The sequence below is a fragment of the Pristiophorus japonicus genome, chromosome 2 (genome assembly GCF_044704955.1).
Source record: "Pristiophorus japonicus isolate sPriJap1 chromosome 2, sPriJap1.hap1, whole genome shotgun sequence".
Taxonomy (NCBI): Eukaryota; Metazoa; Chordata; class Chondrichthyes; family Pristiophoridae; genus Pristiophorus; species Pristiophorus japonicus.
The window spans coordinates 152,666,473-152,692,411 of record NC_091978.1 but is presented as its reverse complement, the minus strand read 5'-3'; the positions used below and the strand labels follow the sequence as shown (position 1 = coordinate 152,692,411).

The following is a 25,939-nucleotide window of genomic DNA, read 5'->3' as shown; positions in this document are numbered from 1 at the left end:
GTGGAGAAAGTGTTAAATCTAAGGAAGAGGCATATAAATTGACCAGAAAAAGCAGCAAACCTGAGGACTGGGAGACATTTAGAATTCAGCAGAAGAGGACTAAGGGTTTAATTAGGAGGGGGAAAATAGAGTAACAGAGTAAGCTTGCAGGGAACATAAAAACTGACTGCAAAAGCTTCTATAGATATGTGAAGACAAAAATATTAGTGAAGACAAATGTAGGTCCCTTGCAGTCAGAATCAGGCGAATTCATAATGGGGAGCAAGGAAATGGCAGACCATTTGAAAAAATACTTTGGTTCTGTCTTCACTACGGAAGACACAAATAACCTCCTGAAAATACTAGGGAACCGAGGGTCTAGCGAGAAGGAGGAACTGAGGGAAATCCTATTAGTCAGGAAATGATGTTAGGGAAATTGAAGGGACTGAAGGCCGATAAATCCCTAGGGCCTGATAGTCTGTATCCCAGAGTACTTAAGGAAGTGGCCCTAGAAATAGTAGATGCATCGATGGTCATTTTCCAACATTCCTTGGATTCTGGTTCAGTTCCTATGAATTGGAGGGTAGCTAATGTAACCCCACTTTTTAAAAAATGAGGGAGAGAGAAAACAGAGAGTTATAGACAGGTTAGCCTGACATCAGTGGTGGAGAAAATGCTGGAATCAATTATTAAAGATGTAATAGCAGCGCATTTGGAAAGCAATGACAGGATCGGTCCAAGTCAGCATGGATTTACGAAAGGGAAATCATGCTTGACAAATCTTCTAGAGTTTTTTGAGGATGTAAGTAGCAGAGTGGATAAGGGAGAACCAGTGGATGTGGTGTATTTGGACTTTCAAAAGGCTTTTGACAAGGTCCCACGCAAGAGATTTGTGTGCAAAATTAAAGCACATGGTATTGGGGGTAATGTATTGACGTGGATAGAGAACTGGTTGGCAGTCAGGAAGCAAAGTATGGGAATAAACGGGGCCTTTTCAGAATGGCAGACAGTGACTAGTGGGGTGCCGCAGGGTTCAGTGCTGGGACCCCAGCTATTTACAATATACATTAATGATTTAGACGAATGAATTGAATGTAATATCTCCAAGTTTACAGATGACACTAAGCTGGGTGGCAGTGCGAGTTGCGAAGAGGATGCTAAGAGGCTGCAGGGGGACTTGGACAGGTTAGGTGAATGGGCAAATGCATGGCAGATGCAGTATAATGTGGATAAATGTGAGGTTATTCACTTTGGTGGCAAAAACAGGAAGGCAGATTATTATCTGAATGGTGACAGATTAGTAAAAGCGGAGTTGCAACGAGACCTGGGTGTCATGGTACATCAGTCATTGAAGGTAGACATGCAGGTACAGCAGGCAGTAAAGAAAGCAAATGGCATGCTGGCCTTCATAGCGAGAGGATTTGAGTATAGGAGCAGGGAGGTCCTACTGCAGTTGTACAGGGACTTGGTGAGACCACACCTTGAGTATTGTGTGCAGTTTTGGTCTCCTAATCTGAGGAAGGATGTACTTGCTATTGAGGGAGTGCAGCGAAGATTCACCAGACTGATTCCCGGGATGGCAGGACTGACATCTGAGGGAAGACTGGAGCGGCTAGGCTTATACTCACTGGAATTTAGAAGAATGAGAGGGGATCTCATAGAAACATATAAAATTCTGATGGGATTGGACAGGTTAGATGCAGGAAGAATGTTCCCGATGTTGGGGAAGTCCAGAACCAGGGGGTCACAGTCTAAGGATAAGGGGTAAGCCATTTAGGACCGAGATGAGGAGAAACTTGTTCACTCAGAGAATTGTGAACCTGTGGAATTCTCTGCCACAGAAAGTTGTTGAGTCCAGTTCATTGGACATATTCAAAAGTGAGTTAGAGGTGGCCCTTATGGCTAAAGGGATCAGGGGGTATGGAGACAAGGCAGGTGTGGGGGACTGAGGTTGCATGATCAGCCATGATCATATTGAATGGCGGTGCAGGCTCGAAGGGCGGAATGGCCTGCTTCTGCACCTATTTTCTATGTTTCTATGGGCCCAAGTTTCCACATGATTCGCGCCTGATTTTTAGGAGCAACTGGTGGAGAACGGACTATTTTAGAAATCGCAATTCTCCACATTTTTTTTTCTGCAGTTCGAGTCAGGTAGAACAGTTCGAGTTTAGAACAGAATTTTTTCTTCAAAAGGGGGCGTGTCCGGCCACTGACGCCTGATTTGAAAGTTTCCACAGTGAAAATGTACTCCAAACTAAAGTAGAATGGAGCCAGTGAAGATTTTTGTAGAACTGAAAAACCTGTTCTACACATTACAAAATCAGGCGCAGGTTACAAATCAGGCGTCCAGAATGAGGTGGGGGGGGAAGGGAACTCATTAAATTCGACAATAAATCCTTATTTATACTTCTACAAATATTATACAAATAAATCCAACCTGAATAAACATTTATAAGCCAAGAAAAGATTAAATAAACCATCTTCCTACCTGTGTGAAAGTGCTTCAGCCAGGGAGAATTCTGCAGCCGTTCGTGCCGCTGAGCGGGAGGGGGAGAGAGAGAGAGAGAGGGGAGGGAGAGAGAGAGAGGGGAGGAGGGAGGGAGAGAGGGGGAGGGGGAGGGGGAGGAGGGAGGGAGAGAGAGGGGAGGGGGAGGGAGAGAGAGGGGAGGGAGAGGGAGAGAGAGAGAGAGAGAGGGAGGGAGAGAGAGAGGGGAGGGAGGGAGAGAGAGGGGAGGGAGGGATAGAGAGAGAGGGGGGGGGTCGGGGAACAGGAGCGCGGGTCGGGTCGGGTCGGGGGGGTGGCGCGGGTGTCGGGTCTCGGGTCGGGGCGGGGGGGGAGCGGGTGTCGGGTGTCGGGTCGGGGCGGGGGGGGGCGGGGGAGCGGGTGTCGGGTCGGGTCTGATCGGCGGGGCGGGGGGAGCGGGTGTCGGGTCGGGTCGGCGGGGGAGCGGGTGTCGGGTGTCGGGTCGGCGGGGGGGGGGAGCGGGTGTCGGGTTGGGTCTGGTCGGCGGGGGGGGGGAGCGGGTGTCGGGTCGGGTCTGGTCGGCGGGGGGGGGGGAGCGGGTGTCGGGTCGGGTCTGGTCGGCGGGGGGGGGGAGCGGGTGTCGGGTCGGGTCTGGTTGTCGGCGGGGGCGGGGGGAGCGGGTGTCGGGTCGGGTCTGGGCGCCCGTTTTTTTTCTTGTGGAAACTTGGGCCCATTGTTTCTATGTTTCTATGTTGCACCTCCACTACTGCTTAAATATGAACATTGCAATGAAAAGAAGCTCTAAAATATTACATTTTATAGAGCCATTTTGTATTCATGGAATAATGCCAGAACCAGTGCATTCTGCTATTGATAGTGCTTTGTTTTAGGAACATCAACATATACTGGATTTTATTAAAGCTTTTGATAAGGTCCTACATGGCAGACTGGTCACAAAATAATAGCCCCTGGGATCCAGGGCAAAGTGGTAAGTCGGATCCAAAATTGGCTCAGAGGCACGAAGCAAAGGGTAATAGTTGATGGGTGTTTTTGTGATTGGAAGGCTGTATCCAGTGGGGTTCCGCAGGGCTCAGTTCTGGGTCCTTTGCTTTTTGATGTATATATCAATGACTTGGACTTGAATGTTGGGGGTATGATTAAAAAGTTTGCAGATGACACTAAAATAGGCTGTGTGGCTGATAATGAAGAAGAAAGCTGCGGACTGAAAGAAGATATCAATGTACTGGTCAGGTGGGCAGAACAGTGGCAAATGGAATTCAATCCAGGTAAGTGTGAGGTAATGCATTTAGGGAGGTTTAACAAGGCAAGGGAATGCACATTAAATGGTATGACACTGAAAAGTGTAGTGAAACAAAAGGACCTTGGAGTGCAGGTCCACAGATCCCTGAAGGTAGCAGGCCAGGTAGATAAGGTGGTTAAGAAGGCATATGGAATACTTGCCTTTATTAGTTAAGGTATGGAATACAAAAGCAAGGAAGTTATGCTTGAACTGTATAAAACACTGGTTAGACCGCAGCTGGAGTACTGTTTGCAGTTCTGGTCACCACATTACACGAAAGGTGTGAATGCACTGGAAAGGGTGCAGAGGAGATTTACAAGAATGTTGTCTGGACTGGAGAATGTTGGTTATGAGGAAAGATTGAAGATGCTGGGTCTGTTTTCTTTGGAACAAAGGAGACTAAGGGGAGAGCTGATTGAGCTGTATAAAATTATGAGGGGCCTAGATAAAGTGGATAGGAAGGACCTGTTTCCCTTGACAGAGGGGTCAACAACCAGGGGGCATAGATTTAAAGTAATTGGGAGGAGGTTTAGAGGAGATACGAGGGGAATTTCTTCACCCAGAGGATGGTGGGGGGGTATAACTCAGTGCCTGAAAGGGTGGTAGAAGCAGAAACCCTCACCATATTTAAAAGATACTTGGATGTGCACTTAAAATGGCGTAAACTATAGGGCTACGGACCAAGAGCTGGAAAGTGGGATAGGCTGGATAGCTCTTGGCCGGCTGGCACGGACATGATGGGCTGAAATGGCTTCCTTCCGCGTTGTAAATTTCTATGATTCTATACTGGGATATTCAGCTTTGTGAGGTGAATTGGTTGCAGGCAGTGCGAAGGGGAAATCCAAGGAAGAAATCTATCATCTCAACTGGAGTTTTTTTCAATCAATCCAACAACTAACAATTTTATGTTCAAGATGAAGACTTTTGAACTGCTTATTTACAAAAATATCAGTGTCAAATTCAATGTCATTACATTAAATATGGATTTTGAGATATTTTGAAAAAATTCTAGTAAGAGTAAGAATATCTGAACATCTAAAAAGTTGTCCACTTGTCATCTTTGTTGACAGAGTGTAATCTGAATCATGGACTGTGAATGATAATATCACTTGTTTTTATTGCACTGCAGTGAAAGATGATTAGAGTTTATTGTGAAATTTCCATAACAGACATATAACCAATTGTGATTCTGTAATTGTTGCAATTTCATTCAAAGTTATTGCTAATCAATATGCTTCAGTACAAAACAGCTTGAAATGGCGGATAGTTGTCTATTTTAAGATATGGGATGCATTTAATGCTCACATAATCAATTATAAACAATACAGTAACACAAGTGTTAACTTGTTTATCTTTAATACTTCCACAAAGACAATGGAATGTTATACAAATACATTAAGTGTATGTCCACGGATATTGCCAACTGTAATTTTTAGGTCATAGTTGATATACATAAAGGTAGGTAGATAGATAGAGAGAGAAATAGATTGAATACACAGAAATACACACATCTGTACGTAAAGACAAAGATATTTACAAACATACAAATTAAGTACAATGTTATGTGATATATATAACGCATTTAGTTTAAAAGTATTAGTTCATGTAAAATGTAGGACTTTCTCTTACCTGCAAATAATTATCAAAGTGTCATTAGCATTAATTATATGTTCTTTATTCTGGATACTAAGAAGTGGCAAAGAGTAGGAGCCTGCAAATTAAAATAGCTGATTAATTTTAAGGAAAAACATCTGTACAAACTAAATAGAGTGAATACACCTAAGCATATTAGTTTAATTATTATAGACATGCCGAAGTGAACTTCAATACTGAAAAATCTAAACTCTTGTGGAATTTGTGTGAGAACAGATTTTTGCCAAAACAAATTGGGGGAGAAATTGGCCTCCTTTGTGTCTCCCATTAGCGCCTCCGGGGATTTCCGACTGGGTGCGGCGAAAGTACTGATGCTCATGAACTTCCCTTGCAGGTCAGTGCTGGTAAACCTTAACGCCTCGATCTCCTGTGCCCCGGAGATCGTGACATTATCCGGTGCGCAACGACCCATTACCGCCCTGGATTCTAAATTCGCTTCACCAGGCATCGCCGGGCATCAACAACGGCAGCTGCAGGAGGCAGTGTGAGCTCGGCCAGCCACTGGGGAATGGAAATTAAAGGCATTGGTGGTCAGGTAGGCTAAAAAAAATGTTTCACTGCTCTGTGTTGGTTTTTGAATGATTGATCACCCCTGCACTCTGTTAGAATGCTTATGGCTGATCATCGCGTATTGCAAGTGCCATCGCCAACTAGTCAAATCCTTACCTTGCAATGCACTCAGCATTGGCCCTTCCCTTTAAGAGAGGGACGGAGTCTGTGATTTCAGCAGCGCTGACTGGGACATCTGTGCCACGCTCTGCCACTACTATCCCTCTTGCTTCGTTTAGCACTCCAAGGGAAGTGGTAGTGCTTGATTTAGCTCTCCACTTTCCTCCTAGAGCTCCAAACTGGAAGTTTGCATCCGCTGGAATTGGGTAGTGCCTGGCAATACTTTTGCACTCCCACAAAAGTTATCACCCCAAATGGGCAATTTCTAGCCCATTGTCTTTGTTTTACAACACTTGTTTGCCACCTCACTATTTTATTAGCTTTATTAAATGGAAACCTGTCAGGAATAGCTTCCATGTATCAGTTGTCAATTGACATCCCATTATGTATAGTGCACAAGGGTGTAGCCAAGACTAGAAAATGTGTAACAAGTATTTGTAGGGAGATAGGAAGGACATTCTTCTAGGGAGGGTCCATTGACTGTTTTCTCTGAGGAACCTTATAAAATTATAATTTAAAATATACATTTTCTTGCACTTGACACTATTTCTGCTGAAATATTTGAGGATCCAGACAAAGATTGGAGGCTGTGATAGAAAAATTAGGATGAAGTAGTGGAGGTCCAACATGTTCAAGAAAATTAATAAATTACATTGTTATTCTTTTTTAAAAAGTCTCAGTAAATTTATTGCATGAAGTTGTTATGATAAATAACAGACAAACCTTTCTATCTTGACAGTCTATCACAAATTCTCCAATAAACAATGCAAATGTGCATCTACATTACACTATATTGGCTACAAATCTCATATTAATTTTGCATGAAAGATGTGTTGTTAAATATAGGGTGTGTTTTAGCTGTAAGTTCATTGAATAAAGCCTGACTCTACCAGAGTTAGGAGAAACATAAATAATGTGTCATAAAAAAGATGAAGCAAATTGTTAATTTATTTAATGCAAAATATGGTGACCAAATTTGAAAAGTACTTTAGCAGAAAGTATTTTTTTTAATGTATTCGAAAGGGATCTGCTGCATGACAAACTTAGTTCAGTAGCCAGCATGGTGACACAGAAGCCATTTTTAGAGAATGCCACTTCTGGCTGCAAAAGGAACCAGGCCTGCGCAAAAATGTCTTATTCAAGCTATTTAACTTTGATAATAATGTATTAACACTTTGAGGAGTCTACATTAACATAGTCAAAGTACTGTGGCAATGGAAGTGATGCTCTTTGGGTGCTGCCTGCAATTTTAATTCTATGAGCTGAGCTCATGTTATATGTGAGGTCAGCTCCTTTACATAATATTGTAGTGCTATCAGCACACAGCACATGAAGCAAATGGACACATTAAATGCTGCCCACAGCTCTTAATAGTTGCTGGTCATCTTAAAACTGTACTGCTTTGCTACAAGGTAGAAATGGCTGAATCAAGCCTAGGATGATGAACAGCACTCTTCCAGAATAGACTTTTGGAGGTCCTGTTGCAGGAGGTACTGGAGAGAAGTGCAATCCTTTTCAGAGCAGGGGATGCACTCTCTGAAGACTAGCACAAGATTATCTGGATGGAGGTAGCACAAGGTGTGAATGTTATCTCAACTGGTGCCATGCTGGGAACAGATGAGGAAGAAAGTTGCTGCTCTCTAAATTGCCATGATAAGCGTGCTCATGCTTTGCTTAATTTTACAGTGTTGCCTAACAATGAATCTTAACAGCAATAGCACGTCATTGTAAGTCTGGTGGCTCTTCACAGAGGGAGAATGCATGGCACATTCCCTCACTTATTTTCCAAATACACAGCCATGTGCATATTTAGCACTGGACTCTATGCTGCCATTTCAGTGTGTTTGCTTTGTGGCCAATGAAATGTGGCAAGGAACAAACACCGAGCACACAGCCAACACTAGGTACATAAGGATATGCCTGCTACTGATTGAGGCAGGTTCTCCTCTTCTTCCCCTATCACTTTGAAAGCTGAGGTTGCATAAGACCCACCTGATTTCAATCATCTGGGATACCAAGGCCAACCTGTGTTACATGCTTCCTCTGATCCTGCATTTCTCCTACGGAACCAGTAGAGATTGAGACGTGGGGTACTCATAGATCCTAATTAGACTGAGCTCAATTACAGTTCCCTTGGCTAAGTGATGGCAGATGAGGTCCAGCTTTAAGAAGGAGCAATAGTGAAACCCATGAAATAAACAACCAAATCGCTGTGTCAAGATTTTGCAATGCCTAATAGATTGCTTTAAAGAACTGGAGCCAACATGGCTGAAGGGCCAACCAACCATCATCTTTTTTATTAGTGCTGAGCTCCAACAGTGCTGCTCAGGTACAGAAACCATGTTATAAGGCAAGGCCCTCAAACATTTTTGGAGGTATAATTGACTCTAGCACAGGACTGGTATGCTGGCCCTCAGTGCCACAGCTGATTTCCCATTGCATTACCCTCACGGTATGTACAACAGGTGCTTAGCAGGCAAAAATAGCACAGCTCAACCCCACTCCATGCATATGGTTACCAGGCATCACATTATTAGCCTCATAAGTAAAAAAGTTGTGTCTCTAAATTGTAATTAATTTAGAGCATTTCAATTTAATTTTTGACTTTCATCAGCTGTAGCTCAAACTGCTGCTAAACTTCCAATAGTGTAAGCTATGACAAACTTGGCATTTTGAATTGTAATGGAAGACTGAAAGATTAAAAGACCAGAATCCTATTGAATATGTGTGATATGTGTGTGTATGTGTTATATACGTAGGTGTATGTTAACACATAGACACACACACATTTATATATTTGTGAAAAACAATTGAAAGAGGCCATCATGCGAGTGGTGGAGGCAAAACGCTGGAATCACTAAAGAAACAATTAGATATGGGGAAGTGTCAAATTGTTTTGGAAAGATGAATTACAATGGGCCAAATGGCTTTCCTCCTCTATAAGTATCTTGTGATCTTGTGTGGCATAGTACACCTACTATTGAACCACAAAATATTTCAAGTGCATATATCAGAAAAATTAAAAATGCACAGCATTCTCTAGTTCTATACTCAGCTTCCTCAAGAAAGTATCATTTGATACAGTTTCTGTAAAAGGCAAGCAGTGCACTTCATCTGATCCACAAAAACTGAGCATTCAAAAGGAAATGTTTGAATAACTAGGTGAACACAATGGCGGGGGGGGGGGGGGGGGGGTGATGTACTGATGGGACATCCAGAGTACTTTATTCTGAAATGCAGTCGTTCTGAACTAGTTGCTGACAAAGAGATTACTGTCTCTTCAAATCGCAGTGCGTTGTTCTGCAGCCTTTATCATAACAGGATGAAGGACAGATGGTCAAGCAGTAGCTGGCTGATTGAAACCTCACAAACTCTGGACAGAGTGCTGATTTTCTGATATTGCCCAACTTCAAGGACTTATAAAGGATGTGAAATATTGGAATAAAATGAACCATCAGCAGATGATCTCATTCTTTGGGGAATTCCAAGGTTTTCTCTAAACATTTTTAAAAATTACAATATCAATAAAAAAAATTCAAAGTATTACATAATTAAGTCCATTGGGAAGTGATCTGAACATAATGCAATTATAGAAACTGTATAAAAAAGCGTATATATATGTCCTTATATTTTAGACTGTAATCTTTATATAAATGTTCCTTATGGCCAGCTAACAGTTCACGATTACCGTCATTAAAATGAATCAGAGTGACTGATAAAGTAATGTGAATGGTATAAATGTTCTACTAATATTGTGCAGCATAGACATTATTAGTCTCTCTATCTCGGAAGGGTGCTGGAGGAACAAACAGTTCTGGATCCAAATCCACAATTTAGTTCAGTTTAAAAGTATGTACAGATTCACCTCATTAGAATGACTGCTGTCTGTTCTTGGGTACTTGCACTTATTGTCTAACAGATTTCCTCTGATCAGCAACTACTCCCACGTCTCCTGCCCGTCTGTCATGGGCTACTTCAGCGAGACAATCCGCGTTGACAGCAGACTTCAGCAGCTCGCTTGCCCCCCACTGCCAGCCGCTCACCTTTAATCAGCTGCTGGGTAACTGCAGTGAATTCAAACCCTTGTAAAAGTGAATAACGGCCCAGAGAGTTTCAAAACCTCTCTGCCCCGGGGCCTTTTCCAATTTCCTTTTCTCGGAATACATGGGAAGACTGGCGGTTTTAATAAAATAGTTTTGTTCTGGTGTCTTTCCCTCCGGCTGCCAGGTTCCGTGCTCCATGATTTGAAAATACGAGGGATGCCGAATCACACGATGAAATCGAAGTGTATTTGTAATATTCAGAAAACTGGGAGCTGTTTTATATGTGTATATTGCATCTACGCAGTTCTATTTGTTTTGGACAAGTATTCGGATTGTCTCAGTTGGATGACACAGAGTAGATCTGTTCCAGACTGGAGTTACTTGTATTTAGGTGGGAATGTAGCTCGGGCCCTTTTCTACTCAGGCATCGATAAAACTGCTGCTCGGTCGTTTATTTTTCTTAAATAAAAACAGAAAATGCTGGAAATCTCAGCGGGTCAGGCAGCATCTGTGGAGAGATACAAAGTCAACATTTCGGGTCCGCGACCCTACCTTTATTTGTCTTCTTGCTTTAGCAAGAAAAGCTGAAGTTTATTGGTTGTTGGCCAAGCTGATGTTTAGAGATCGGGGATGAAGTGAGACACTAAATGAGACCTCAATCCGTAACACCGACGCCCCCCTCCCGAGACCCTGAGCAATATTCTCAATGTGCAGCAACTTCACGGTACCCTGCTTCGAACATTTGCTGCTTTGGTGCAGATACGAATAAAAGATGCACATAGGGGCATCTGTTGTTCATTTCCTAATTTAAGGACTGCAGAAATGCGAAATCGCCATCACCTCACCCCCCCCCCCCCCCCGCGGCCACTAGGCCCATCTGCACTCTCACATCAGATACTTGTTATTTACTCAAAGGTGTTAACCCCGAGCTACTGAGGGAGCCGTGCTTAGCAATCAGTAATCTGATTGATTTTGGTCACTGTGTGTTCGAGTTTTCCCCAAACGAATGTATTCGGTGAATCTCGATCACTTCGGCAGAATATGCACTATTGACAGATTCCCACACCATAAACCAAAAGAAGAGTAATTGGACATAATTTTAGCTAATCTTAACATAACTGAATTTTGTACAAAAATGCGGATTCCCCGCTCGACTTTCTACAACCCTTTTGCCCTAACAATGTATTCGACGGACGGCAGGACCCTGAGGGAGACTTTGTGCGAAGTGCAACTGACCAGTGGCAGGCTGTCTATTGTATTGTAAATTAAATATAATTACAAAGCTTTAAAAAAATCCTCAATTCTTCATAACTAACTGATTATTGTTAGAATTTCCTTGCTTTGATAATCCAAATATATTTTCGATCATCACGATGATAAAGACCAGTTTTGTATCCTAACCCCTGCTTTTTAACATCATGAACGTGACCCTGCAATTTGCTGTTATCTGCCTGTCTCAGAGTATGTGACTGTTTAACGGACTCAGCAGCGTTGCATTATAACAATTTGCACTAACCAAAACATCAAAATCATTTTAAGAAGCGGCCTCAGGTCGGCTTGTCAGACAGCCAAAAGTTGGACTCTGCTTTGCAATTCATAAGGCTAAGGTAGAAGCTGTTTGTTGAGTGGGTTTTGAAAAATAACAGGTCGATCTCTCCGCTTCTGGATGCAATAGGTGTTTCACATAATCAAGTTTATATAATCTCAATAATTCAGTATTTAATGTGTACACCTAATACTCAGGGGTTAGTTTCAAATGCAATGAAATATCGCACGTGATGGGGTTAAATTCCGATTCAATATAAAACTGAATTGCATAACGTGCTCACTAATTTTCAAAACGAATTCAAATTTGCATTACGACACAATTTCTATATTTGTGGGTTACCTATTGCGATTCTACTTGACTTGTGCTCTTAATTCCTCGATTTGAATTTGGTGCCATTAAATATTACACAACAAAATTGCTATGTTTGCTTGCAGATAGCCCTCACCCGTTGCATCTGAAATCTCCATCCGCAGCCACACCAACAGCGCGAAAACCAATTTTTCCGACATGTCACAATAGAAATTCCAGGATCCAGAATAACGTGGCGTCCAGTGGACTATTCGATCAGTCACTGTTCCAATCAATCAATATTGGGTGATTCCAATCTCACAGCCACATTCTCTCACTGGCGAGCGGGTAGTGCAACGTATTAAAGTCACTTTTAATTCACTGGACCTTAAAAGGATCTGCAAAAGTTGATAAAGTGATAATCCTGTAGTTGTTATTCTAGGTCGTCCTGCAAAGGAAGATGTTGTACTTTGGGTTCGGTTGGATGAGTATCAAGTTTTAGTCTGAATGGACATGGTAATTTGCCGGTTATATACAGGAGGAGGTCCCAGGCCGCGAAAGTTGATCCACCCGTCACGTGACGTAAGAGTGCAGTGGATCCTTTATCAAAAGGGGAAACACCCAAAACAAACTAGAAAGGGACGTTATCACGAAGTTCACTGCAGAAAGTGCAGTAAGTGTATGTGGATTGTTGGATCGCCCACAAAAAACAAGCTCGGATTAAAAACGCACACTGAAAACTGTAAACATCATTCGCACAATGTTAAAAATAGGATTATGTTTAAAATAATAGTTATAAAATGCGATAGCAAATCTTTATAAATGTTGTAATTATGCAATACGGCGACACTTCAACGTTACCGCTATTTTCAGAAAGTGAAGGGAAGTTCTGTCGGTCCCGTCCAATAATACAAATACTCTAAAGAAAAAGTTTATTACACAACGTGGAATGTGTATTAGGTTTTTATGTGTACTCACAGTATCTCCAAATTATATTTGCATTTACCACAAATCAAGCAATGAGATGTTTAAAGAGAATTTACCCGAACTTGATGCACTAAGCACTTATTACCGTCTAGTGATTGGGATTTGTCATTTAAATTGCACACATAGCTTACTTAAAGTTATCAATAAAAAGTGGCGTCAAATTTCTTCGCTGTTGAGTTCTGCAGTGAGTTCCAATCCAACACAGCCTGATGATTTATCTGCCTTGACTGGTTTGTAATGGTCCTGTGTGAAATAGGTTTGAGCAGCCTCAGTGTCAGTCCGGGCCCTGGTGGGTGTGGATCGACAGCACAAAGCTGCTAAAATTTGGATCAAGCCGGGAGCTCACGAATAGCACAGAATAGCGGGTATAGGAAATGGAAATTGTGTTTTTTTTTAAGTTTGAGAGTGCAGAGGAAAGGGAGCGTCACTCTGCATTTTCTTGTGCTACATTGATCCTAATGCTGGCACTAGGTGCATAAACTGTACAAGTGTCTGATTCACCAACAGAGGCACCTTTTCCTTAATGAGCACAAGGGTCACCAAACAAATAAAGCTAATTAGATAATTTCAGTTTAATACATCCAGATAACACATTTAAAGGTAATTTTAAACATTAGCGTGTTGCCTTATATTGAAAAAGACATTTGAATGCCGGTGACACATTGGTGCTTTTCTTTCGTGCTTTACAAAAGCTTTGTCATGTTGGTGATTTGTTTCCTCCCTGCTGTCTTTCCTTTATGAGTTATTTTATCTGCATTCATTTCAATTTCAAACCAGATTTGACGTTCACTGCCACGTGCATGTTTAAGATTCTCTCCTCACGCCCTAACCTTTGACCCGTGAGCCGAATGCCCGGTGACTGCAATGAATCCACTATGAGTAAGGCAAAGAAGTCATTGGGGATGCACAGCACAAAACTATTTTTAATTTGACACTGGCCGGCAATAATTGGCGATCTCATTCAGTGTAGCTAGTGGGAAACCCGGGGAAAGAACATTGGTATGGCTGGGTGAGGCTGAGATATTGAAGCAGCGTCGAGGTAGCTAACCTGACCTGGGGGTGTTGATGGGACCGGGTCCTTCGATGGGAACGTGTTCAATCCCTCCCCCACCCCCCGCATTGGTATCCCTCACATTGATAAACACACAATACACACAAAAAGCTATCAGTAAATAGTCCTTCGAGTTGTCATTGCAGCCCCAGAAAGGAAAGACTTATACCAGCGATTCCCCACAATATTGGGCTCCTGATCTCAGTCATAGCGATGCGAGGAGAAGCTGACTTTAGCTTTGTGGTATATACAATTTGTTTGGACCTTGGATTATTTCATATATTTAACATTTTGAAAACACCGTTTGTCGTTAGATGACTACAAATAAATCACTGAAGCTCCATTCTGATGGCGTGTGCTACTATCGAAACGACTCAATTGTTTTGGAGACATACACTTTCATACATCTGTTTAAAAGCCAGCTGTTATGGACATTGCATGAGACCTACACGGTCCTACCTCAAGCACAGTACTCGATGTTGTTTACAGTCATTTAAGAACTTTTGCAACAGCACATTTTCCATTAAACATCGACAAAAATATTTATTTTGTATTACTATGATGTTGGATACTGTAAATGTAAAGGCGATCGCTGCATGCGACTTCGAAAGCAGAGAAAGACTGAATTAAGTTGGTTGTGTTTCTCCCTTTAAAAGGAGATTACACTGTCCTAGATTACCCATGAAAATTAATCAAATGGTTAAGGTGTCAGAAATTATGACCAAGCATGAGCCACCATATTTAGTGAGGAGTATGGGAAGAAAATCAAGCAGAAAAACGGAGACAAAAAGATTTGCATCAGTACAGCGCCCTTCACGACCACTGGATGTCCACAAGCACTTTACAGCCAATGAAGCGTAGTCACAGTTGTAATGTAGGATACCTGGCAGCCAATTTGCGCACAGCAAGCTCCTACAAACAGCAACGTGATAATGACCAGATGATCTGTTTTAGTGATGTTGGTTAAGGGATACATACAGACCAAGACACCGGGATAACTCCCTGCCCTTCTTCAAAGTATTGCTATGGGATCTTTTATGTCCATCTGTTCAACGTCTCATTCGAAAGACAGCACCTCAGACAGTGCAGCACCCTCAGCGCTGCACTGGAGTGTCAGCTTAGATTTTTGTGCTCAATTCTCTGGAGTAGGACTTGAACCCACAACCTTCTAACTCAGAAGCGAGTGCTACCCACTGAGCCACGGCTGACACACACACAAAGCAAAATCCATAGGACAGTAAAATATACCTAAATCTCAGAAGAAAGTAAAAGTTGTCAATTGTTTGTGATTTGAATGCTGATATCTCCAGGGCACAAAGGATTAGATACAAATAAAATGAATATAGTGTGAAAGGGAAAGCTATGTGAGTGAAAGACTTCGCAAGTTAAGCACATCATTTTTTCCTGGATAATTAGAAATGAGAGGATTTTGTTCATATCAAACTGCATTGTCTTCGAAGCTACATGGTGGCTGCACCGAGCAACGAGACCTAGGTGTCATGGTACATCAGTCATTGAAGGTTGGCATACAGGTGCAGCAGGCAGTAAAAAAAGCAAATGGCATGTTGGCCTTCATAGCGTGAGGACTCGAGTATAGGAGCAGGGAGGTCTTACTGCAGTTGTACAGAGCCTTGGTGAGGCCACACCTTGAATATTGTGTACAGTTTTGGTCTCCTAATCTGAGGAAGGACATTCTTGCTATTGAGGGAGTGCAGTGAAGATTCATCAGACTGATTCCCAGGATGATAGGACTGACATATGAAGAAAGACTGGATCGACTAGACTTGTATTCAATGGGATTTAGAAGAATGAGAGGGGATCTCATAGAAACATATAAAATTCTGACGGGATTGGACAGGTTAGCTGCAGGAAGAATGTTCTCGATGTTGGGGAAGTCCAGAACCAGGGGTTCTGGATAAGGATAAGGGGTAAGCCATTCAGGACCGAGATGAGGAGAAACTTTTTCACTCAGAGAGTTGTGGGCATGTGGAATTCTCTACCACAGAAAGTTGTTGGGGTCAGTTAGTTAGATATATTCAAAAGGGAGTTAGATGTGGTCCGGCTAAAGGGATCAAGGGGTATGGAGAGAAAGCAGGAAAGGGGTACTGAGGTGAATGATCAGCCATGATCATATTGAATGGTGGTGCAGGCTCGAAGGGCCGAATGGCCTACTCCTGCACCTATTTTCTATGTTTCTATGTTTCTGACATTGGTTTGGTCAGATTGCGTGCGGTTCAGTGTTCCCGACTGGTGCTGCCTGGTACCGACGTTGTTATGTTTGATTCAGCAAAAATTGTCAACATTTTGCGAGTTCCTCATAAATTTGAAGACGTGGAGAAGTTTTTATTTCACGGGTCTTGATGCAATAAACATTAGGGAACCTTCTTAACCTTTGAAAATGGGGAAGTAGCCCGATTGATGGAGTATTTGTGTTGCGCTTATCTGTATAACTCGCCAGTATTAACTACCAACAGCTAATGTAGCGGAAGTCGTTCCGAGTTGATAGGGGCAAACACTAAAGATTAATCCTAATAAAGGCGCTGTCTGTCCTTTGCGAGTTCTCAAAGGACTCGCAAGACAACACCCAACACACCAGAAATTGGACTCAGATAGACGAATTTCCATCAATGTGTTTTGGGTGATCTGAAATAATCCGTGTTATGATTTGCCCAAGAAAAACATATTTGTATGGGATGATGCCGATCAATTGCCCCAATTATAAAACATCGCAGAAAAATGTAATATTAGTCACCAGATTCCCCCACAGATCTGTCTTTCAAGTCACACGTTGCTGGTTTGCTAATTTAATAATAGATTTTATTTGTCAACAGCACCACTGTTGAGAACGATATTAACAGTAGGAGATCCTATCTGTGATCGTGAGGGCCATTTGTCCAGCTATGCTTTACACAAGGACTAACTGTTTCACGACATTAGATAAAACAAATTAGTGCGACACATCGGAAAAGCTGCCTTCTCTTAAGTGCTTTCGTTCCACAATAGGCGAAGACATCCTGCTCGAAGGAATGCTTTTCCTCCCTGCTTCTGATGTCCCGCAGTCACGCCTGACGAGTTTCTGTCACGATTTCCAGTTTAGAAGAGAACTTGTTGGGTTTCTGGGCCTCTGTTAGATAAGCGCTGTATATCGTCTGTGCACCCGACTCGCTTTGCCTGGCTCTTATCAATGTAAAAAAATAAACTTTTAGTTCATGTGCAGGCCAAGGTGGCAGTGTTACAACAGTGCACGCAGTACACAGTCCAGTAGTTAATTCAAGTGCCTGTCCAATCTCATGAGGGTGAGTAACAAGGGGTCCTTTTCTGACTTTGACAGCGAGTGGAAATGCATTTTGGAAATTCAAACAGGCTCCACACGATTTTCTGGCCATTAATTTTAAATAGTTGGAAAATCATGTGCAGCATGAGCCTGAAATGTCAATATACACTTCAGGCGACAGGCTGCCTTGCACTTTATTATGTACCCCTTCAATGGCTAGCCCAGAAACTCAGCTGAATGTGTCTTCTATGAATGCCTGGCTGAACTAGCGTTTCTGAATTGATATTGTTAGGTATGTGAACCTCACCTGTGTGTAAGACTTGCCACTAGAGGGCACACCTGTGGGAGACCGATTGGTCACCTGTGTATCCTGGAACAAGCAGGTATAAAAGGTAGTTCACCACGCTGCTGCCTCACTTTGGAGTTATATTAAAGAAACCAAGGTTACAATGGTTTGAGCTTACAACACAGTCTCGTGGAGTTATTCTGAACTTAACCACTGGCGACGAATTACAGATCACAAACTTTCACACGAAATGGCTGCCGTAGGTATTCTTGAGAGATTTGTTAAGGGTGATGATTGGGAAGCCTTCGTTGAGCGTCTCGACAAGTACTTCGTGGCAAACGAGCTGGACACAGCTGAGATGGAGACCAAGTGCAGGGCGATTCTCCTCACCACATGTGGGTCGTCGGTATATGGCCTCCTCAAAGATCTACTGGTCCCAGACAAACCAACGGACAAGACTTACACAGAGCTGTGCACGCTGGCTCGGGAACACCTCCAGCTGAAGGAGAACACCTTAATAGTCAGGTATCCTTTTTATACGCACCATCACTCTGAGGGCCAGAACGTGGCGAGCTTTGTCACTGACCTAAGACACCTTGCGGGACAGTGTGAATTTGCAGGATCATTGGGGGAAATGTTGCAAGACTTTTTCATGCTCGGAATTGGCCACGAGGCCATCCTCCGCAAACTGCTGTCTGCCGAATCCTTAGATCTGAGCAAGACCATCACGATAGCCCAGGCCTTCATATCCACAAGCGACAACACGAAACAGATATCTTCACAGCGTCGAAGCTCACCGGCATGTACTGTGCATAAAATAATGCCTTCAGCAGGCAGAATTGTACACGACCGCAGGGGTCAGGCCTAGGGTGACTCAGAGGCCGTTGTGGAGTGCTAATGTGAATCCATTAACACCATGCTGGCACTGCGGGGGCAGTCACAGAGCCCATTAATGTCGATTCAAGCACTATGTTTGCAAGGGCTGTGGAACAATGGGTCCCCTCCAGCAACCTCGGACTCACCACGTGGCAGGGTCAGCAAAGAGTGACCGATCCAGCATGGATCATGCTGAACGAGCAGGAGAGGCAACTCAACTGGAGGATGAGGAGGGAGTGTATGGGATACATATCTTCACCACCAAAAGCCCTCCGAGAATGTTAAAAGTTAAACTTAACTGCATTCCAGTCTCCATGGATTGGGACACGGGGGTGAGTCAATCAATTAGGAGCCAGAAGGCTTTTGAGAAACTGTGGAGTAACAAGGCACAGAGGCCAAAACTGAGCCTGATTCACACTACGCTGTGCATTTACACCAAAGAACTCATACCTGTTATCGGCAGTGCGGCAGTGAAAGTATCGTATTATGGATTGGTGCATGATTTACCACTATGGATTGTACCAGGCGATGGCCCAACGCTGTTTGGCAGGAGCTGGCTAGGCAAGATCCGGTGGAACTGGGACGACGTCAAAGCACTGCCCTCGGTGGATGATGCCCCGTGCGCCCAGGTGCCAAACAAATTCCCGGCGTTATTTGAGCCAGGCATCGGCAACTTCACAGGCTCCAAAGTGCAGATGCATCTTGTTCATCACAAGGCCCGAGTAGTCCCATATAATGATGCGAGAGAAAGTCGAAATCGAGCTGGACAGACTCCAGCGAGAGGGAATCATATCGCCGGTTGAGTTCAGCGTGTGGGCCAGTCCCGTCGTGCCGGTACTAAAGAGCGATGGGACGGTCAGAATCTGTGGGGCCTACAAGGTGACGATCAACTGAGTCTCGTTACAGGACCAGTACCCGCTACCCAAAGCGGAGGACTTATTCGCAACGCTAGCAGGAGAAAAGTCGTTCACCAAGCTAGACCTAACCTCCACTTACACGACACAGGAGTTGGCTGAACCATCAAAGAAGTTGACGGTTCAGCATCAACACGCACAGGGGACTGTTCATGTACCATAGGTGCCCCTTTGGGATTCGCTCGGCGGCAGCCATCTTCCAGAGGAACATGGAGAGTCTGCTGAAATCGGTTCCATGCACAGTGGTGTTCCAAGATGACATCTTGATCATTGGTTGCAACACCACCGAACACTTGCACAACCTGGAAGAGATTCTAAAGCGACTGGACAGAGTGGGACTCAGACTGAAATGTTCCAAGTATGTTTTCCTGGTGCCAGAGGTTGAATTTCTTGGGAGAAAGATTGCGGCATCGGACCCACGGACTCCAAGTTGGAGGCCATCAAGAATGCACCCAGACCACAGAATGTGACGGAGCTGCGTTCGTTCCTGGGACTCCTCAACTACTTTGGTAACTTTCTACCGGGTTTGAGCACTTTGCTGGAACCCTTCGATTTATTGCTATGCAAGGGTGATGACTGGGTTTGGGGTAAATCTCAAGAGACAGCATTTAATACGGCCAGAAACCTGCTATGCTCTAACAAGTTACTTGTATTGTATGAATCATGTCACTCCTAGTATTAGCATGTGATGCGTCGTCGTATGGGGTTGGTTGTGTGTTACAGCAAACTAATGTTTCAGGCAAACTGCAACCGGTTGCCTGAAGTTTATCCAAAGTTGAAAGAGTCTACAGTATGGTTGAGAAAGAAGCGTTAGCTTGCTTATAGGGGGTTAAGAAAATTCACCAATATCTATTTGGACGCCGGTTCGAGTTTAAAACTGACCACAAACCGCTTACTTCACTGCTATCAGAAACATAGAAACATAGAAAATAGGTGCAGGAGTAGGCCATTCAGCCCTTCGAGCCTGCACCATCATTCATAGAAACATAGAAACATAGAAAATAGGTGCAGGAGTAGGCCATTTTGCCCTTTGAGCCTGCACCGCCATTCAATGAGTTCATGGCTGAACATGCAACTTCAGTACCCCATTCCTGCTTTCTCACCATACCCCTTGATCCCCCTAGTAGTAAGGACTACATCTAACTCCATTTTGAATATATTTAGTGAATTAGCCTCAACAACTTTCTGTGGTAGAGAATTCCACAGGTTCACCATTCTCTGGGTGAAGAAGTTTCTCCTCATCTCGGTCCTAAATGGCTTACCCCTTATCCTTAGACTGTGACCCCTGGTTCTGGACTTCCCCAACATTGGAAACCTTCTTCCTGCATCTAACCTGTCTAAACCCGTCAGAATTTTAAACGTTTCAATGAGATTCCCTCTCATTCTTCTGAACTCCAGTGAATACAAGCCCAGTTGATCCAATGTTTCTTGATATGTCAGTCCCGCCATCCCGGGAATCAGTCTGGTGAACCTTCGCTGCACTCCCTCAATAGCAAGAATGTCCTTCCTCAAGTTAAGAGACCAAAACTGTAAACAATATTCCAGGTGTGGCCTCAACCAAGGCCCTGGACAATGGTAGTAACACCTCCCTGTCCCTGTACTCAAATCCCCTCGCTACGAAGGCCAACATTCAATAAGATCATGACTGATCATTCACCTCAGTACCCCTTTCCTGCTTTCTGTCCATACCCCTTGATCCCTTTAGCCATAAGGGCCATATCTAATTCCCTATTGAATATATCCAATCAACTGGCATCAACAGTTCTCTGCGGTAGAGAATTCCACAGGTCAACAACTTTCTGAGCGAAGAAGTTCCTCCTCATCCCAGTCCTAAATAGCTTACCCCTTATCCTTAGACTGTGTCCCCTGGTTCTGGACTTCCCCAACATCGGGAACATTCTTCCTGCATCTAACCTGTCTAGTCCCGTCAGAATTTTATATGTTTCTATGAGATCCCCTCTCATCCTTCCAAACTCCAGTGAATACAGGCCCAGACGATTCAGTCAGTCCTCATATGTCAGTCTTGCCTCCCGGGAACCTTCGCTGCACTCCCTCAATAGCAAGAACGTTCTTCCTCAGATTAGGTGACGAAAACTGAACACAATATTCCAGGTGAGGCCTCACCAAGGCCATGTACGACTGCACTAAGACCTCCCAGCTGCTATACTCAAATTCCCTAGCTATGAAGGTCAACATACCATTTGCCTTCTTCACTGCCTGCTGTACTTGCATGCCAACTTTCAATGGCTGACGTACCATGACACCCAGGTCTCATTGCATCTCCCCTTTTCCTAATCTGCCGCCATTCAGATAAAATTTTGCTTTCGTGTTTTTGCCAGCAAAGTGGATAACCTCACATTTATCCACATTATACTGCATCTGCCATGCATTTGCCCATTCATCTAACCTGTCCAAGTCACCCTGCAGCCTCTTAGCATCCTCCTCACAGCTCACGCCGCCACCCAGCTTAGTGTCATCTGCAAACTTAGAGATATTACATTCAATTCCTTCATCTAAATCATTAATGTATATTGTAAATAGCTGGGGTCCCAGCACTGAGCCCTGCGGCACCCCACTAGTCACTGCCTGGATCTGTTTATCCTGACTCTCTGCTTCCTGTCTGCCAACCAGTTTTCGATCCACGTCAGTACATTACCCCCAATACCATGTGCTTTAATTTTGCACACCAATCTCTTGTGTGGGACCTTGTCAAAAGCCTTTTGAAAGTTCAAATACACCACATCCACTGGTTCTCCCTTGTCCACTCTACTAGTTACATCCTCAAAACATTCTAGAAGATTTATCAAGCATGATTTCCCTTTCATAAATCCATGCTGAATTGGACCGATCCTATCACCTCTTTGCAAATGTGCTATTTCATCTTTAATAATTGATTCCAACATTTTCCCCACCACCGATGTCAGGCTTACCGGTCTATAGTTCCCCCTTTTCTCCCTCCTTTTTTAAAAAGTGGTGTTACTTTACCTACCCTTCAGTCCATAGGAACTGATCCAGATTCGATAGACTGTTGGAAAATGATCACTAATGCATCTAGTATTTCTAGGGCCACTTCCTTAAGTACTCTGGAATGCAGACTATCAGGCCCTGGGGATTTATCGGCCTTCAATCCCATCAATTTCCCTAACAATTTCCTGCCTAATAAGTATTTCCTTCAGTTTCTCCTTCTCACTAGACCCTCGGTCCCCTAGTATTTCCTTCATGAAGACAGAACCAAAGTATTTGTTCAACTGGTCTGCCATTTCTTTGTTCCCCATTATAAATTCACCTGATTCTGACTGCAAGGGACCTACGTTTGTCTTCACCTAATCTCTTTCTCTTCACATATCTTTAGAATCTTTTGCAGTCAGTTTTTATATTCCCAGCAAGCTTCCTCTCATACTCTATTTTCCCCCTCCTAATTAAACCCTTTGTTCTCCTCTGCTGAATTCTAAATTTCTCCCAGTCCTCAGGTTTGCTGCTTTTTCTGGTCAACTTATATGCCTCTTCCTTGGATTTAACACTATCCTTAATTTCCCTTGTTAGCCACGGTTGAGCAACCTTCCCCGTTTTATTTTTACTCCAGACAGGGATGTACAATTGTTGAAGTTCATCCATGTAATCTTTAAATGTTTGTCATTACCTATCCACCGTCAACCCTTTAAGTATCATTTGCCAGTCTATTCTAGCCAATTCATGCCTCATAACTTTCCTTAAGTTCAGGACCCTAGTCTCTGAATTAACTGTGTCACTCTCCATCTTAATGAAGAATTCTACCATATTATGGTCACTCTTCCCCAAGGGGCCTCGCACAACAAGATTGTTAATTAGTCCATTCTCATTACACATCACCCAGTCTAGGATGGGCAGCCCTCTAGTTGGTTCCTCGACATATTGGTCTAGAAAACCATCCCAAATACACTCCAGGAAATCGTCCTCCATCGTATTGCTACCAGTTTGGTTAGCCCAATCCATATGTAGATTAAAGTCACCCATGATAACTGCTGTACCTTTATTGCACGCATCCCTAATTTCTTGTTTGATGCTGTCCCCAACCTCACTACTACTGTTTGGTGATCTGTATATAACTCCCACTAGCGTTTTCTGCCCTTTGGTATTCCGCAGCTCCACACATACAGATTCCACTTCATCCAAGCTAATGTCCTTCCTTACTATTGCGTTAATTTCCTCTTTACCCAGCAACGCCACCCCGCCTCCTTTTCCTTTCTGTCTATCCTTCCTGAATGTTGAATACCCCTGGATGTTGAGTTCCCAGAAAGCAAAGGTATCAATACCAATGCTTCGTCCCGCATCCAAAGATGGGCACTAACATTGTCTGCATATGACCAGGCACTGAGGACTTCGCTGACACCCTCAGTTGGCTGCCATTGCCCATCACCGGGGTGGAAATGGCACAACCAGCAGTCTTGCTTCTGGTAATGGATGTTTATGAGAGTGAGGGGTCACCCGTCATGCCTCACCAGATCAGGACCTAGACCAGCCAAGACCCCCTGCTATCACTAGTAAAAAGCTGCATCCTCAATGGGAGCTGGTCGGCGGTTCCCGGGGAAATGCAAGATGAAATTCAGCCTTTTCACCGACGCAAGGACGAACTGTCAGTCCAATCAGATTGTTTCCTATGGGGGAATTGCGAGATTTTGCCCAAAAAGGCAGGGAAACGTTTATACGGAACCTACACTGTACCCACCCAGGCATAGTCATGGTGAAGGCTATCGCCAGGTCGCATGTCTGATGGCCTGGCATTGACTCCGAATTAGAGTCATGCATACACCAATTCGACACTTGCTCACAGCTGAGCAACGCACCCTTGGAGGCCCCCCTGAGCCTGTGGTCATGGCCCTCCAAACTGTGGTCCAGAGTCCACATAGATTTCGCTGGCCCCTTTCTAGGGAAGATGTTTCTCGTAGCGGTGGACGCTTACTCAAAATGGATTGAATGTCTAATAATATCATCACGTACGTACACTGCCACCATTGAAAGCCTTAGGTCCATGTTCGCCACCTATGTTTTGCCCGACGTCCTTGTCAGTGACGATGGACCATGTTTCATCAGCTTGGAATTCAACAAGTTCATGACCCGCAATGGCATTAAGCATGTCAGGTCTGCCCCATTTAAGCCCGCATTCAATGGCCAAGCGGAACGGGCAGTCCAAACCATCAAGCAATGCTTGAGACTCGTAACGGACGGCTCCTTGCAGACCCGGTTATCTCGGGTCCTGCTCAGCTACTGGACGCACCCCCACTCGCTCACCGGGATTCCCCCTGCAGAGTTGTTAATGAAGAGAGCACTCAAAACCAGGCTCTCCTTAGACCACCCGGATCTCAATGATCATGTAGAAACCCGGCAGCACAGGCATAATGTGTACCATGATCACATGGCGGCCTCGCCTGACATTGAGATCAATGATCCGATGTTTGTTCTAAATTACGGTCACGGTCCCAAGTGAATTGCTGCCACTGCCTTAGCCAAGGAGGGGAATAGATTGTTTGTTGTGAAATTGTTGAATGGGCAAATGTGCAGAAAGCACCTGGATCAGACCAAACTGTGATTCACGGACAACCAAGAACAGTTTGAAGAGGGCTTTACCATCTATGATCCACCAACACACATCCAACCAGCAATTGACCTCGCTGTCCACCACGAGGATGAACCCACCTTGCCCGATCAGACCAGCCGAGCTTCAGTACAGCAATGATCCGCCCAACTCACCCATGCCAGGATTTCAACTCAGGTGATCTACCAGGGAACGCAGACCACCAGATTGCCTCAACCTGTAAATAACTTGTACTCAAGACTTTGGGGGGAAATTATGTTATGTATGTGAACCTCACCTGTGTGTAAGACTTGCCACTAGGGGACACATACATGTGGGAGACCTATGGGTCACCTGTGTATCCTGGAGCAAGCAGGTATTAAAGGCAATATAACACGCTGCTGCCTCACTTTGGAGTTATATTAAAGAGACCAAGGTCACAATGGTTTGAGCTTACAACACAGTCTCGTGGAGTTATTCTGAACTTAACAGATATCCTGTTGGTCAGTAGCTATATTCTCCTCTGGTCTTGATTGTGGGTTGAGCTCCTTCTCCTCCCTGGCTGGGGTCTTTTGTAGTACAAAGTTATGCAGCATATAGCAGGCAACAATGATGGTGGAGGCTGTAATGTTAGTCACTATGGAGACACCTAAAAGACTACTCCAAGAAATGGTTGGTATGCTGTATGAGGATCTGGGTAACTGTGTAGTAACAGTGAAGGTACAAGGGGCTAGCTTTTCTCTCTGAAGAGCCATCATTACAGTTTGTCTTCACCTGCAAAAACCCGACATTGCTGAATATCTCAAGATTAAAGGAATCTGTTTATGTAGGCCATTGTATTGCGTCGCGAGGTCAAGATAGTCACGTGAGTGCCATCAGTTACCACCCCGCCCGTACCACCATCCACCATCATCACCATCCACCATCACCCACCATCATCACCCACCATCATCACCCACCATCATCACCCACCATCACCATCCACCATCACCACCCACCATCATCACCCACCATCATCACTCACCATCACCCACCATCATCACCCACCGTCATCA

The 25,939-nt window shown here is 44.0% G+C and overlaps 1 protein-coding gene across 1 annotated transcript in view; it reads right to left on the bottom strand.

Annotated features, from left to right (window-relative positions):
• The window catches only part of kdr (kinase insert domain receptor (a type III receptor tyrosine kinase)), a 117,453-nt gene extending 105,044 nt beyond the window's left edge, over positions 1-12,409 (bottom strand). Inside the window, exons 1-2 of the mRNA XM_070869976.1 lie at positions 12,103-12,409; positions 5,373-5,454 (exon numbers count right to left, since the gene is read on the bottom strand). Of these exons, the coding sequence (XP_070726077.1) occupies positions 5,373-5,454; positions 12,103-12,166 (146 nt within the window). The 5' untranslated portion in view covers positions 12,167-12,409. The remainder of the gene's footprint in view (positions 1-5,372; positions 5,455-12,102) is intronic.
• Between the last annotated feature and the right edge of the window lie 13,530 nt (positions 12,410-25,939).